The sequence below is a fragment of the Euleptes europaea genome, chromosome 2 (genome assembly GCF_029931775.1).
Source record: "Euleptes europaea isolate rEulEur1 chromosome 2, rEulEur1.hap1, whole genome shotgun sequence".
In the NCBI taxonomy this organism is placed as follows: Eukaryota; Metazoa; Chordata; class Lepidosauria; order Squamata; family Sphaerodactylidae; genus Euleptes; species Euleptes europaea.
Window position 1 is genome coordinate 14,418,318 of NC_079313.1, and position 16,565 is coordinate 14,434,882.

The following is a 16,565-nucleotide window of genomic DNA, read 5'->3' on the forward strand; positions in this document are numbered from 1 at the left end:
AAGCTTTTCTCCCTCTCTCGTAATACCAGAATGCGGGGTCGTCTGCTGAAGCGGGAGGGTGAGAGATTCAAAATTGATAAAAGGAAATATTTCTTTACACAATGCATAGTTAAATTGTGGAACTCCCTGCCCCAGGATGTAGTGATGGCTGCCAACTTGGAAGGCTTTAAGAGGGGGAGTGGACATGTTCATGGAAGAGAGGAGTATTCACGGCTACTAGTAAAAACGGATACTAGTCATGATGCATACCTATTCGCTCCAGGATCAGAGGATCATGCCGGATATATTAGGTGCTGTGGAACACAGGCAGGACGGTGCTGCTGCCGTCGTCTTGTTTGTGGGCTTCCTAGAGGCACCTGGTTGGCCACTGTGTGAACTGACTGCTGGACTTGATGGACCTTGGTCTGATCCAGCAGGGCCTTTCTTGTGTTCTTATGTAAGGAAGGAAGGTGGTTGGTTAAAGACGCCTTTCCAAAGCAAACAGAAGATGTTTAAATCGATTTATTCAGCACCTCACTAAAATTTCCAGCAATACTCAGCACTGAGCCAGAATACCCACCATGGCACAGAGAGTCAGATCAGGGAGGATCTGAGAGACCAATATTTGAATTCCAACATGAAGCTTGCTGTGTGTCCTCGGGCCAGTCCTTCTCAGCCTAGCCTACCTCACAGGGCTGATGTTGAAAGGATAGAGGAGGGGAGAACGATGTTGCCAGCTTCTTTGGGTCCCCACGGGGAGAAAAGCAGAGTATAAAAGCAGAGTAAATGAATTGCTTCTGAGAAACCGCTGCCTTCCTTCAAGAGGTTTGAAAGGAAAGTTTATTTCAGTGGATGAACCAAGAGATTAAATAAGTATCAGAAAACCCCTTAGTTGATCGACCTGGAAAATCTTTCGCCAAGAACGGGTTATTCTTATTTTAGAACTTTCTCCACCCCTTCTCACCCCCCCAGGACCTTCTAGTACCTTCATCCCTTCCACTGCCCCCCCCCCATTCTCTATACCGCTTCCTGATTGCATTACAAAACTTGAATCACAACCAACCAGTCCCGTTTCCACGCCAGAAGCCTCCTTGGAAACAGAGAGGCTTCATTACAATCCCATCTGCAAACCCCCTCAGTCTGTGTCAGACAACAGCCTCAATCTCCGCCACCTCCTCTTCCTCCAGCATGCTATAGGAGGCGTGGGTCTGGAAGGGGCGCTGGAGAGGGTGAGCCAGCAACTTGGCCATGCAGTTGTGGAGTTCCACGGCTGGGCCCGTCAGGGACACCTCGTACTTGTAGTTGGTGCCTTTCATGTCCAGGCTGCTGAAGAAGGTACACATCTCCTGGGGGGAAAGAGAGAAGCGAGACTCTGAACTGCAAGGTTGGGGATTACTCCCAGCTAGGGTTGCCGGCTCTGGGTTGGGAAATACCTGGATATTTGGGGGGTTGAGCCTGAGGAGGGTGGGGTTTGGAGAGGGGAGGTAGAATGCCATAGAGTCCACCTTCCAAAGCGGCCCTTTTCTCCAGGTGAACTGAACTCAGTTGCCTAGAGAGCAGTTGTAATAGCAGGAGATCTCCAGTCCCCATGTGGAGGTTGGCAACCCTACCTATAGCTCAGTGGTTCCCAACCTTTTTTTGGCCATGCCCCACCTAAGCATCTCTAAAATCCTGATGCCCCCCCTGTGACATTGTCACCAGCTGACCGCCGTGTACATTCTGATTTTAATTTTAAAAGTGTATGTCACAATATATATTTACATACTGTATATGAGGCCCCTAGAACCATAAGAAATGCAAAAAATTCATGTTAGTAACTCATTCTCGAATTGCCCCCCTTAAAAATCAAATTGCCCCCCTGTGAGGCGTGTGCCCCACGTTGGGAACCACTGCTATAGATCCACCCTTATGGATCCGCTGGATCAGATGTGATCTAGTGTCTACTGGATCAGATCAACAGTCTATCCAGCATCCAGCCTGATGCTACGGGGATGCCTACAGAAAGGAAGTAATGGACCTTTCCCCTGTTGTTTGTTTGCAAGCAACTGGGATCACTGCCTCTGAATATGGAGGTTCCATTTAGTTGTGTGTACTTGCACTCATTTTCTCTCTTGTAGAATAAGAAGAGTTGATATAGTGTCCAGATCACGCAAAGTGATGGTACTGCTTTACTCTGCTCTGATTAGACATCACCTAGAGTACTGTGTTCAGTTTTGGGCACCACAATTTAAGAAGGGTGTAGACAAGCTGAAACGTGTCCAGAGGAGGGCAACAAAGATGGTGAGGGGTCTGGAGACCAAGTCCTATGAGGAAAGGATGAAGGAGCTGGGTATGTTTAGCCTGAAGAGGAGAAGACTGAGAGGGGATACGATAACCGTCTTCAAGAACTTGAAGGGCTGTCATATAGACGATGGTGCCGAGTTGTTTTCTGTTGCCCCAGAAGGCTGGACCAGAACCAACGGGTTGAACTTAAAAGTTTCCGTCTAGACATTAAGAAGAATTTTCTAACAGTCAGAGCAGTTCCTCAGTGGAACAGGCTTCCTCGGGAGGTGGTAAGTGCTCATTCCCTGGAGGTTTTTAAGCAGAGGCTAGATGGCCATCTGTCAGCAATGGTGATTCTATGACCATAGGCTGATCATGAGAGAAAAGGCATTTTGGGCATCTTCTGGGCATGGAGTAGGGGTCACTGGGGGTGTGGGGAAAATTGTGAGTTTCCTGCATTGTGCAAGGGGTTGGACTAGATGACCCTGGTGACACCCTTCCAACTCTGATTCTAAACCACGCAAGGAATGATAGGACATAAATAGAAATACAGAGCTGTGACAGCAAGATAAACACAGCAATAGATAATACATACTGATAGCATAGTCCAGGGGTCCCCTTTTCTGGTGCCCGCCAAGTGTTTTTAGGAAGTGGGTGGGGTCAGGTAGGGCTTTTCCCCAGCAAGGCTTCTGATTGGCTGTGCAGCTTTTTTAACGCATCACTTTGGCAGCAGCTGCCACCATAGCACAAGGATCTGTGCTATGCTACTGAAGTTCACCTTCGGCAATCATTTTGTGGCTGGCTCCGCCTCCTGCAGCAGCCATTTTGTTGTGCCCACCATGCCATGTCAGAATGCCAAATGTGCCCGCAGGCTCAAAAAGGTGAGGGACCCCCTGGTATAGCTCATCGTTCTCCCCTCCTCGATATTCTTGAAACAACCACCCTGTGAAGTAGGTTAGGCTGAGAGAACTGTGACTGGCCCAAAGTCACCCAGCGAACTTCCAGGGTAGAAGTGGGGATTTGAACCTGGGTCAGCGTGTCAATTCAACAATCTATCCACTATGCCATGCTGGCTGGCCACTGCAAGCATGGAAGCCCGTGTGGTGTAGTGGTCAAGAGCGGTGGTTTGGAGTGGTGGACTCTAATCTGGAGAACCGGCTTTGATTCCCCACTCCTCCATATGAGCGGCGGAGGCGAATCTGGTGAACTGGGTTGGTTTCCCCACTCCTCCACATGAAGCCAGCTGAGTGTCCTTGGGCAAGTCACAGCTCTGTTAGAGCTCTCTCAGCCCCACCCACCTCACAGTCCCACCCACCTCGTGTGGGGAGGGGAAGGGAAGGTGATTGTATGCTGGTTTGATTCTTCCTTAAGTGGTGGAGAAAGTTGGCATATAAAAACAGGATGCTGGACTAGAGGGGAGACCTTTGATTTGAATCCGGCTGGGCCCTGGGAGCTCTTACCTTCCAGCTGGTCTCTTCCTCTTTTTCCTCCGCACCATTGTGGATGTACAGGACATCAAAAAAGAAGTAAGGGCATTGTAGCATTTTCTGTGGGAAGAGAGAAGGGGAGGCTCATGGCAATGGAGAAGTTAGCTTCTGGGTCCCACCCCTCTGGAGGAAGCATTTGGGAGGAGGACTTGCAACGTGGGGACAAAGAAGAACACACCTTCATCTGCTCTGTGATGGCAAGCTGAGGTTGGCAGGCGGGCCGGCTGTACACCAAGATGGTCCGGACCACGTACGGAGGCGGGATAGTTTGGACGTTCTCTGTCACTGGAAGCTCTGTCTTCTGCTGTCTGTCCAGAGCGGGGGGGGGGGAGGACAAAATGTGTGCGTGTTGAGTCATATTCATTCACAGGAGTAATTACCAGCATGTTCAGAGCATGTTGAAGACTTTCTATTCCTTGGCTCCATCATCAAGCAAAAGGGAGACTGCAGCCGAGAAATCAGAAGGAGGTTCTGCAAAGACTAGCAGGCATAGACTGAAGACATGACCGCTTATAGGCGTAGCAAAGCGGGCAATACTTTTCAGGGAAAGTTACTTGACTTAAAACACTTCTTTTTTGGGATACCGGCCTGGCGTTGCCAGGCAACCCGAAGATAAGGATTCTCACGGCTGAAGACTCAACACACCCCAGGTGCTTGGCCCAGCTAAACCAAAAGCACAAACACTGTAGAATTCCCTGGGAAGCGAGAACAGGCCAAGGCCTGAACAATGTCACACAACTCAAAATTAAAAAGGTCACCTTTCTCTCTCTCATGAATTCTCTCTGGTCGTCTAATTCTTCTGGGCAGCTAATTGTCTCTGCTTCTCCCCAACCCTATAGGGAAAGCTGGCCACTAAAGATAAGCAGAGAAGTTACAGTCCTTGCCTATAATTTCTTCTCACTTTCTCTGATTATAGGGTGGTGGGCAGAATTCTTCACAAGCAGCCATCTTGGTGGCTCAGACTGGGCAGAAAGTCATAAATGTGGTAAATATATAGAATTGTTGAAGACTTTCTATTCCTTGGCTCCGTCATCAACCAAAAGGGAGATTGCAGCCCAAGAAATCAGAAGGAGATTGAAACTGGGAAAGGCAGCCACAAAGGAGCTAGGAAAGATTCTGAAGTGTAAGGATGTTGATTCAAGATTAAGTTGATTCATGCCATCGTATTCCCTATTACTATGTATGGGTGTGAAAGCTGGACAATGAAGAAAGCTGACAGGAAGAAAGTAGACTCCTTTGAAATGTGGTGTTGGAGGAGAGTGTTACGGATACCGTGGACTGCCAAAAAAACAAGTCAGCGGGTTCTAGATCACATCAAGCCTGAACTGACCCCAGAAGCTAAAATGACTAAACTGAGGCTATCGTATTTTGGTCACATTATGAGAAGTGTCACTAGAAAAGACAGTCATGCTAGGAAAAGTTGAGGGCAGCAGGAAAAGAGGAAGACCCAACAAGAGATTGATTGACTCAATAAAGGAAGCCACAGCCCTCAATTTGCAAGACCTGAGCAAGGCTGTCAAAGATAGGACATTTTGGAGGACATTGATTCATAGGGTCACCATGAGTCGGAAGCGATTTGACCGCACTTCACACAAATATACAGAAAATAAATTATTCTCATCCCTTTTTGACACAATGAATGTAATAGATTGTTGAAAATAGCTCAGAAGCCTGAACAAAGGAAACATTTTTCCAATTAGCACCATTACTGTTGATTGTCATGAAAATTGTTGTGAAATTTGATGAGTTAAGTGCTATGGTGGGGGGGAAGCTTCAGTGACTCATAAGTCAGATACACAAAGCTGTCTAAAACAGCACAGCGTGTGCCTTGCATGAGGAAATTCTCAGGTCCGCTCCCACTGTCTCCAGTTAAACTGGATCTCAGAGTTAACCGTGGACTGATGGGCTGACTCTGTATAAAGCAGCTTAACATGTTCATGGGCAAACATCTACAGCAGGGCGCCCCGACGGCTGTGCAGATTTTTTTAAAAGTTGCAGCGGCAGCCAGCCCAGCACAAGGATCTGTGGCACAGTGGTTAAGAGTGGTGGTTTGGAACAGTGGGCTCTGATCTGGAGACCCGGGTTTAATTCTCCACTCCTCCACATGAGTGTGTGTGTAAAGTGCCTTCAAGTCGCAGCCGACTTATGGCGACCCCTTTTTGGAGTTTTCACGGCAAGAGACTAACAGAGGTGGCTTGCCAGTGCCTTCCTCTGCACAGCAACCCTGGACTTCCTTGGTGGTCTCCCATCCAAATACTATCCAGGGCTGACCCTGCTTAGCTTCTGAGATCTGGCGAGATCAGGCTAGCCTGGGCCATCCAGGTCAGGGCAGAGGCTAATCTGGTGAACTGGCTTTGTTTTCCCGCTCCTACACACGAAGCCAGCTCGGTGACCTTGGGCCAGTCACAGCTCTCTTAAGAGCTCTCTCAGCCCCACCTACCTCACAGGGTATCTGTTGTGGGGAGGGGAAGGTGATTTTAAGCCGGTTTGATTCTTCCTTAAGTGGTACGAGAAAGTCAGCATATAAAAACTCCTCCTCTTCTTCATCATTATCTATACTGTTACTGAAGTTAAGCTGTGGGAGCCATTTTGTGGCTGGCGCCATCTCCTGTGGCAGCCATTTTGTGGCTGCGCCCACCATGCCGGGCCAGAATTCCAAATGTTCCCGCAGGCTCAAATAGGTTGGGGACCCCATGATCTACAGTGATGCCCTCCTATTTTTAGCCTGAGCAGCCAATGCTCAGTGGAAGAGCGCGAACTTGGCATGCAGAAGAACTCGTGCTCAGCCTCCCGTTAAGGATCTCACGGAGCAGGTTACGGGAAAGGCCTTTCTCTGTCTGAGTCCCTGAAGAGCTGCTACCGATCAGAGCGAACAATACTTAGAGGGGCAGGTTAGTGGTCCTGATGATATTGCATACGGCTTCTTCCTGTGTTCAAGGGTTTATTTTTTAAAAGTGTAAGGCGTCAGAGTGGTAAGCTTCAGTACTGCAGTCTGAGCTCGATCTTGACGGAAGTCGGTTTCAGGCAGCCGGCTCGAGGTTGACTCAGCCTTCCATCCTTCCGAGGTCGGTAAAATGAGCACCCAGCATGCTGGGGGTAAAGGGAAGACGACTGGGGAAGGCACTGGCAAACCACCCCGTAAACAAAGTCTGCCTAGGAAACGTCGGGATGTGACATCACCCCATGGGTCAGGAATGACCTGGTACTTGCACAGGGGACCTTCACCTTTTTTAAGGTGTCATATTTTATTTTTACTTCATCTGCATCCCACCTTTCTCCCCAATGGGGACCAGAAGCAGCTTACACCATTTTCTCCTGCTCTATTTACTCCTCACTCTTAGCCTTACCTATCTTACAGGGTTATAGCTGACTGCCCCACGGTCCCCCAGCAAGCTTTCATGGCAGAGTAGGGATTCGAACCTTGATCTTCCCGATTTTACGTCATTTATGGATGGGAGTTTTACCTGAGGTTCGTTGCTTGCTGGACCCACACTTTCCGGCTGGGAATCTATGCACCAGCAGTCTCCAAACTCAAATCAAGTCCCCGCCCCTTTAAATGCTGCTTTGTAATTGGCTTCCTTGTAGTGCTTACTGTGAGTGCAAATCCCCCTCCCAAAACCTAATTGCCACATAAAAAAGCATTTTAAGAACAACAACAAAAAACAACAACCCAGAACAATCTGAAAGGGGGGAGGAGAAAAATCCAAGCCTCGGTTTTTCAAAAGCCTTTCTTCTGCTCAAAAAGAGCTCCAAGGAAGCAGGAAATATTTGAGTCCCCGCCTCTGGACATGCTGCTTTGTAATTGGCTGTGAGCAAACCAAGCTTGCATGCCCCACACTTTGCCTTCTGCATGGGGATTTCACTGGGGCTTTGCTCAGGGAAGAGGGAAATGTCCAGTTAACAGAGGAATGGGAAGACCCGGACATTGTGAGGGCTGGGCACAAGGTCATCTCTAATGGATGGAAAACTCATGCATAACTCCAAGGAACAACCGATTCATACCAAAGGCGAACGTGAGTGAAAGTACCCATGCTTAAACGCCTAAGTCTAACTCTCTAACCACTGCATATACCATCCCAAATCAGAGGGCAAAGGGACTGGTGGGTGGGCAAGGGGGGTGCAGCTCTAAGTCATTTTCATGCTTGGTTAAGACCATTCAGCTTTCCAGATGGTTTGAGTTTTCTGCTGTTTTCTTGGATTGTATCCGACTCTATGGTGCAGTCCCACTGGTTGTTTCTGGATTTCATTATGGTTGGGATTAATTTTATTATTAAAAAGCCACTTCTGAAGCATTTTGAAAGCAGAAAACTGACTACTAAATACTTCAGTCAGACAGTAACACAAAAGACCAAAGGGGCCAAGTCTGACCGAGGCACAATCAAAGACCAGAACTTACATGAGGTTGAAAAGGCCCTCCAAATCTAAGGCAGAAATGCTAAGGCAAATTCACACAATATGTTATTTTCCCATATATGCTATGATAATATTAAAACCCATCCTTTCTAGAATCTAAGCAAAACAGGAGAGTAAAGGTCACAATCAAAATGTGATTACAACTGCAAATTTAAAATCTCTAACCCATCATCTTCATCCCCCAGGTGTTTATGAAGCCAGGCTGAATTAAGATGAACATAAGAAAAGCCCTGCTGGATCAGACCAAGGCCCATCAAGTCCAGCAGTCTGTTCACTCAGTGGCCAACCAGGTGCCTCTAGGAAGCCCACAAACAAGACAACTGCAGCAGCATTATCTGTGTTCCACAGCACCTAATATAATAGGCATCCTCCTCTGATCCTGGAGAGAACAGGTACGCATCATGACTAGCATCCATTTTTACTAATAGCCATGAATAGCCCCCTCCTCCATGAACATGTCCACTCCCCTCTAAAAGCCTTGCAAGTTGGCAGCCATCACCACATCCCGGGGCAGGGAGTTCCACAATTTAACTATGTGTTAAATTAAAACCCCACCCTTCTAGAACATAAGCAAAACATGAGGGTAAAGGTCACAATCAAAATGTGATTAAAACTGCAAATTTAAAATCTCTAACCCGTCACTCTTCATCCCCCAGGTGTTATGAAGCCAGGCCAAATTAAGATTATCTTGAAGAGGGTCCAGTTAGCAGAGGATTAAACACTTCGCCCCCCCACCATAGCTCAAAACAAAGATCATCACTAGCTTCACTTTTTCCAGTGTGCTAGGTTGATTTGGAGGGGGGGGGAGAGGCTTTAAACAACCATCAAGGTGCCGATTTTGCAGCAAAGGCATACAGTTACTGCTTCCTATATAAAAAGGACCCTCCCTCCGACACTGCATACCATTTCCTTGCACCTCTTACACTGCAATGACAATCTTGTCTAATGTTTTACTCTGGCTGCGGCTCTCCTGAATTATCAAGGGGCCCTTTCCCCCTCAACAAAGGCACACGCAGAGAAAGGATACTGAAGGACTTGCAGACCACCGTTTCCAGGTCATATAAACAGCTGCAGACCTCTCTGGGATCGGAAGTGAAGCCTGAGAGCTGGGGAGGGAGGGGGAGAGAGAGAAAGAGTTACAGAAGCATCTCTCTGAGGGCACTTTCACACAGCCCAAATAATGCACTTTCAATCCACTTTCACTGCACCTCAACGATCGTTTGCAAGTGGATTTTGCCTGTGAACTGTAAATCCACCTTTAAAGTAGACTGAAAGTGGATTGAAAGTGTATTATTTGGGCTGTGTGAAAGTGCCATAGAGTTTGGGTCCTCCCAAAGCCACAGCCATTTTCACATTTGAGCAAAGGTATTCCAGTGTAGCCATTATATCATCATGATCACCAGTGTGGTGAAGCGGTTAAGAACGATGGACTCTGATCTGGAGAACCGGGTTGGTTTCCCCACTCCTCCACATGAAGCCTGCTGGGTGACCTTGGGCTAGTCACAGTTCTCCAAACTTTCTTAGCCTCACCTACTTCACAGGGTGTGTGTTGTGGGGAGAGGAAGAGAAGGAGATTGTAAGCCACCAGAAGACTCCTTAAAGAAGGGGTGGGGAACCTTTTTCCTGCCAAGGGCCATTTGCACATTTATAACATCATTCAGGGGCCATACCAGGTGTAGATCTCCCGATGGGGGAGGGGAGAGGCTAGGGTTGCCAGGTCTCCAGCCACCACCTGGAGGTTGGCAACCCCAGGGGAGGCCACACAGAAGGCCTGCAGGGCGCCCCCGCTCCCCCCCTCCCAGGCAGGAGGGCAGCCAGCGGTGGGCCCGAGCAAACGAAGTGCCAGGGGGGCACAGCCCACAGTCGATCGGCAAGGGAGGAAGGAAAACAGAGAAAGAGGAAAAGGGAGGGAGGGAGAAAGAGAGAGAAAGGGAGGAAGAAATGGAGAGAGGGGGAGAAAGAAAAAAAAGGTCGGAAGGAGACAAAGAAAGAGACAGAAAAAGGGAGAAAGAGAGGGAGAGAAAGGAGAAAGTGTGACAGAAAAAGAGGAAGAAAAGAGAAAAGCCTTCCCCCCACACACACACACCCCCGCCGGCCCTGTGCGACTGGGCCCCAGCCTCCCCACACACACACACACATATGGCGACGCACGAAGCCCCGCAACCAGGCCCCAGTCTCCATGCCCTCCCCCCCAGAGTCCACAAAAGGCCCCCCGAAGCTCGATCAGCTCCAGCATACATGCTCTGCCGCTGGGAGCCACTGGCTCCCCCCCCCCCGCCTCCCTCTCACTGCTCAACAGCCGACAGGCAGTGAGAGGGGCTTACAATGTGCTGCGGCGTTCCTGCACACCGCGGCTGAAGGGGGCAGCCTTGGGGGATGCGTCCCTCCCGCTGACCAACAGCCGACAGTCGGCGAAAGGAGGTCCAAAGGGCACCGCAGCGCCCCTGTAAGCCGTGGCCCCAGGAACACCCTTGGGGAGGGCCGCCCTCCGCCCCACCTCCACTGTAGGGCCCCGGAGCTCCCAAGGGCCTGAGGTTCCCCATCCCTGCCTTAAAGGTAGAGAAAAGCGGGATCTAAAAACCAACCCTTCTTCATATGCTTTGATGAAAAACGTTTTGGTGGACTAACCCTAGGCGTTTGTCAATAAGTCAATGGTTTAAAGTCTGCATACATTTGTATATGAAGGTGTTTTTTTAAAAAAAACATGTTTTTAAAATGGTGCATTTGAGGCATTTACGGGGTGTTCTGATGACATTTCTGACACCTCACAGAAACAGCAGCCATGACCTAATATTGCGTCTTGATGCATGCCCACCAGGCACCCAAACACTTCCCCCCAACCCTCCTCCTTCCTTTTCCCCCCACTTGTTTTTCCTTCTTATTTACTAGGCCAAAGCCTAGACCAGAAATTCATACAGACTACCAAAGACTTTGTTTCAAATGCTCTCTTCTCACTAATTTGGTAGCGTCCGGATAATGGATTTGATTTTCTGAACATCACATAATTTTTAAAGGCTTAGTATTATTGTTAAGAATACTGGAAAAATCTAGTCCTCAGCTGTTTTGTTTAGATATCCATGCAGCACAAGGCCTTCCTCATCTCTGAGGTATTCCCTCCTAGATGTGGCTGTCCAGCCAAAAAGTTGGGCAGTTGACTGATTAAGTGCTGTATGTGTGTGTGTGTGTTAAGTGCCATCAAGTCGCTTCCGACTCATGGCGACCCTATGAATGAAAGTCCTCCAAAATATCCTATCTTTGACAGTGCTAACTTTATTAAAAAGGTCAAGGTCTCCTGTACAAGCACCGGGTCATTCCTGACCCATGGGGTGACATCACATCCCGACGTTTCCTATGCAGACTTTTGTTCACAGGGTGGTTTGCCAGTGCCTTCCCCAGTCATCTTCCCTTTACCCCCAGCAAGCTGGGTCCTCATTTTACTGACCTCGGAAGGATGGAAGGCTGAGTCAACCTTGAGCCGCCTACCTGAAACCAACTTCCGTCAGGATCGAACTCAGGTCGTGAGCAGAGCTTGGACTGCAGTATTGCAGCTTACCACTCTGCACCACAGGGCTCCTTAACTAAATATTACAAATTAACTTTATTACAACCAGAAAAGATGCTTTAATTGTCAAATAGTTTGGTGCTTTTGTTAAAGAAGAAAAGTTGGTTTTCATATGCTGATTTTCTCTACCTTTTAAGGAGGCTCAAACCGGCTCACAATTACCGTCCCTTCCCCTCTCAATAACCTTGTGAGGTGGGTGAGGCTGAGAGAGCGCTTAGAGAACTGTGACTAGCCCAGGGTCACCCAGCAGGCTTCATGTGTAGGAGTGGGGAAACCAACCCAGTTCTCCAGATTAGAGTCCGCTGCTCATGTGGAGGAATCGGGAATCAAACCTGGCTCTCCAGACTAGAGTCCACCGCTCTTAACCACTACACCACGATGACAAAAACACTGATTGTGGAGCAACGGCATTAACTTTAAAAAGGAAAAAAAACACACCTGGGAGTTGTGCTTCTTCTTCCTGTCTGGAGCGCAGTTATAGCAGGAAGGAACGGCTTTCCTCGGCTGCCAGGTGGGCCCCTGCCCTGTTGCCGAGCTTGGGGGCAATGAGTCCTCCCCCTCCCAACAAATGACACCCCCATGAAAATAAGATTGAAGGTGCCAGCTACATAGGAGTATTCCTGATTATAGGACCATTTGGCAAACATCTGACTGATTTTCTGAGTGATACGCCAACCCTGCTTCCTCCTGAGTGAAAGGAGAAATGTCCAAGATGGTTTTCAAGTGGGCAGCTGTGTTGGTCGACAGTAGAAGAGCAAGATTCAAGTCCAGTAGCATCTTACCAACCAATATGTTTCCCAGAGTAGGTACCCTGGGAATCTCATTCATCTTTAAGGTGCTACTGGACTCAATTTGTCATTCTAAGATGGTGGCCTTCCATCTGAAATTTTTACATGTACTCAATGGTGCCGAGTTGTCTTCTGTTGCCCCAGAGGGTCGGACCAGAACCAACGGGTTGAAATTAAATCCAAAGAGTTTCTATCTAGACATTAGGAAGAATTTTCTAACAGTTAGAGCGGTTCCTCAGTAGAACAGGCTTCCTCGGGAGGTGGTGAGCGCTCTTTCCCTGGAAGCTTCAAAGATGAGGTTAGATGGCCATCTGTCAGCCATGCTGATTCTGTGACCTTAGGCAGAACATTAGAGGGAGGGCATCTTGGCCATCTTCTGGTCACTGGGGTTTGGGGAGGGGAGGTGGTCGTGAGTTTCCTAAGTGGTGCAGGGGGTTGGACTAGATGACCCTGGTGGTCCCTTCCAACTCTATGATTCTATGTTTCTTCTTAAGAAAAAAAGATGTTGGCTGATTAATCGGAAGTGTTTTTTAATCGAGCAAACATTTCTAATTGATTGGTCTAACTAACTAAAGACTGCTAGAATCTTATTGAGTTGGAGGTGCAAAGTACAAAATCCCAGCTCACCCAGCCCTCACCCCAGCTTCATCTTGGCTGCAAAAGTCAATAGAGTCTTCCAGAAGGCTGCCCTCTCCTAGCCTCCAAGCTCATGTGGACAAGAACCTTTCATTTACTTGAATGAGATTTGCAGACTGGGAGGGGCCGTGGCTCAGTGGTAGAGCATCTGCTTGGCATGCAGAAGGCCCCAGGTTCAATCCCTGGCATCTGTAGTTAAAGGGACCAGGCAAGAAGGCGATGTGAAAGACCCTCTGCCTGAGACCCTGGAGATCCACTGCCGGTCTGAGTAGATAGTACTGACTTTGGTAGACCAAGGGTCTGATTCAGAATAAGGCAGCTTCATGTGTTCAAGTTCTAGGCCAGTTACCAAATTCTGCAGTTGCACAGAGAATCGGGGAAAATCCAGTCCTCCAGACTGTTGGATTTGGAGAGGCCCCCATGGGAAATGGATCCAAGAGGGGTGGGGGGATAGACAGGAAACACAGCCCATGTTTGCAACAGGAGACCAACGGCCGGTGCACAGTATCTGAAGCCACTGACACGCACAACGAGGCAACATACCCACGTGACGTCACTGTTGACCACCACCAGCGCAAACTCATGGCTCTTGTCGATCTTGTGCTTGGTCCGAACAAACATCTCTATCATCTTCTGGGAGATGTTCAAGGCGTTTGTTTTGGACCTAACATTGGGGGAGAGGGAGAGAAAACATCACAAAATAAGGCACCGCCCTCTCTGGCATCCATTTGCCTCCTCCTAGATCCATCACTTTTCCAGTTCAAGTTTTGTTCCACATTAGTCTTCCTCTCTAAGAGCCAGCAAGGCATAGTGGTTAAGAGCGATGGACCCTAATCTGGTGAACTGGGTTTGATTCCCCACCCCTGCACATGAAACCAGCTGGGTGACCCTTGGCCTAGTCACAGTTCTGTTGTAGGCAGCAGAAGGGAAGCCAGTTTGACTTTCCTTAAAAGGTAGACAAAGTTGGCATATAAAAACCATGCACATCCTGCAGCAGGGAGTTCCACAATTTAACTATGCATTGTGTGAAGAAATACTTCCTTTCATCTGTTCTGAATCTCTCACCCTCCAGCCTCAGCAGATGACTCCGCGTTCTAGAATTTGAGAGAGGAAGAAAAGCTTTTCCCTGTCCACTCTCTCCAAACCATGCATCATTTTATAGACCTCTATCATGTCTCCCCTTAACTGCCTTCTTTCCAAGCTAAACAGCCCTAAGCGTTCCTTTTAAACTTTTTTTCAAAACATGTCACACCAGACATGAGCAATCTTTTCCCAATAAATGTTTCTGTCCTGCTAAAAATCTACCCAGAGGAAAAAGTTCCTACCAATACAAATACAGCTTCTTACCCGTTAAAGGACTCTAGTTTGGAAAAGGACATTTCTTCAGACAGGTCCAAGCAGATAATCTGAGAGAAAAAGAGTAGCAGAGAAATGACGGTTGGGGAGGGGGAAACTCACATTCGTCCAGGAACAAAACCCAGGGCAATGCAGGGGCCAAGCTAGAAAGTTAGAGCATTTTCAAGGTAAAATGAGATTTGAAGGGTTTTTGGGGGCGGGAATTTGAGGGGAAAATAACACAGCACCTTCCCCTTGTCCTTCACGCCCAAAAGAAAGGGGGTGTTTGGCTATTTGGGGAAAAAAATATCTAACAAAATAATTTCTCTTCTCGCGCAACTGGTGAAGCTCTAAAAAAAACAAGATGTGTTGTGTTTTATTCTGGTTTTCACTGGATTTTACAAAACTATTATTGTAAGACGCCTTGAACCATGAGGGAAGACGGGGTAGAAATGTTTTAATAAATATGTCATTACAGGTATTGGTAATAAATAAATAAAAGGCTAATTATGCAGCACAGTTTGTTACTTTGATGGGATGTTTGTTTCTCCCTGTCTAAAAACTGCAGCTCCTGAAAGATGGAATCATTTTCCAAAACACTTCAGAGCCTTGAAGGAGCTAAACATTCCCCTCGGCCATAAAAACTGCAGGTTTCTCTATTAGACATTGCCTACCTGACCTGAACTGCTAACCAGCAAGAGATCCCGGATAAAGAAGCTCGATGTTCTCCCTCAGACCTGGAAGGATTGAAATTGAACCTCTGAAGCCGACTTACACAAGGTCAAACTGTAGATCCATCTGGGCCGGTATTGTCTGTTCTGACCAGAAGTGTTTCTCCGAGGCACTGGGCAGAGAAAGGCCTTTCCCAACACCTGCAGACCTCTTACAGGAAATGCCAGAGTCTGGATTTGTGACCTTCTGCACGCAAAGCAGAAGGGGCTGTGGCTCAGTGGCAGAGCATCTGCTTGGCATGCAGAAGGTCCCAGGTTCAATCCCCGGCATCTCCAGTTAATGGGACTAGGCGAGTAGGTGAGGTGAAAGACCTCTGCCTGAGACCCTGGAGAGCCGCTGCCCGTCTGAGTAGACAATACTGACTTTGATGGACCAAGGGTCTGATTCAGTATAAGGCAGCTTCGAATGTTCAAAGCAAGGGTTCAATCACCAAACTAAGGATACTCAATAATGATATTAATGTATCTGAAGAAGTGAGCTGTGGCTCACGAAAGCTCATACCCTACCAGAAAATATTTTTGTTAGTCTTTAAGGTGCTACTGGACTCTTGCCCTTTTTGACTACTGCAAACAGACTAACACGGCTACCCACTGTGAATTATCAATAATGATAACATTTAATGGGGTTTTCCATAGTTTGGCCTGTTAACTCCTAGATCTGCACCCAGGACTGAGACTGGACAGCAACCGTCGTCCCGACAGACACCCACCACTTTCTCAGTGCAGTTCACCCGTGGCGTCTTGACTTGGAACTCGGTGGGGGGCACCGGGGTGGGCCAGCCCTTGACGTCAGCAGCAGGAGCAGTGGCGCTCTGCGGGCTGTCGCCGGTGCTGGCAGCCTCTCCTTCTCCTTCGCTGCGGCTCCCCACGCTGGCTTGGGCGCTCAGGGTGCGGTCCTCGGCCCCCTCGGGGTTGGACCGGGTCCTCGGCCTGCTCTCCACTGTCGTTTTCTCCTCATCTTCCTCAGTCGCACTGCTAGGCTCTGAGGTGTCCATCAGGGAACCACGATCCAGGGGGGAATCCAGGATTGCTATTTGAAGAAGAAGACTTGGTTTTTATATGCCGACTTTCTCTACCACTTAAGGAAGAATCAAACTGGCTTACAATCGCCTTCCCTTCCCACAACAGTCACCATGTGAGGCAGGTGGGGCTGAGAGAGTGTGACTAGCCCAAGGTCCCCCAGCTGGGTTCATGTGGAGGAGCGGGGAAACAAATCCAGTTCATCAGATTAGCTTCCGCCGCTCATGTGGAGGAGTGGGGAATCAAACCTGGTTCTTCAGATCAGAGTCCACCGGCGCTCCAAACCACCGCTCTTAACCACTACACCACATTGGCTTACTTGAGAGGGCCCCTTACAGCTGAGACACAGAGC

General features: G+C 48.4%; 1 protein-coding gene across 1 annotated transcript; it reads right to left on the bottom strand.

The window, feature by feature from the left end:
- Positions 1–1,117: 1,117 nt before the first annotated feature.
- BABAM1 (BRISC and BRCA1 A complex member 1) lies at positions 1,118–16,225 on the bottom strand. The gene is made up of 8 exons (XM_056844554.1): positions 15,904–16,225; positions 14,475–14,533; positions 13,671–13,791; positions 9,169–9,247; positions 8,125–8,149; positions 3,907–4,036; positions 3,702–3,788; positions 1,118–1,325 (listed from the first exon to the last, which is right to left on the bottom strand). Exons 1-8 carry the CDS (start codon positions 16,186–16,188, stop codon positions 1,125–1,127), a joined length of 987 nt encoding a protein of 328 aa, XP_056700532.1. The 5' UTR covers positions 16,189–16,225; the 3' UTR covers positions 1,118–1,124.
- Positions 16,226–16,565: the final 340 nt, after the last annotated feature.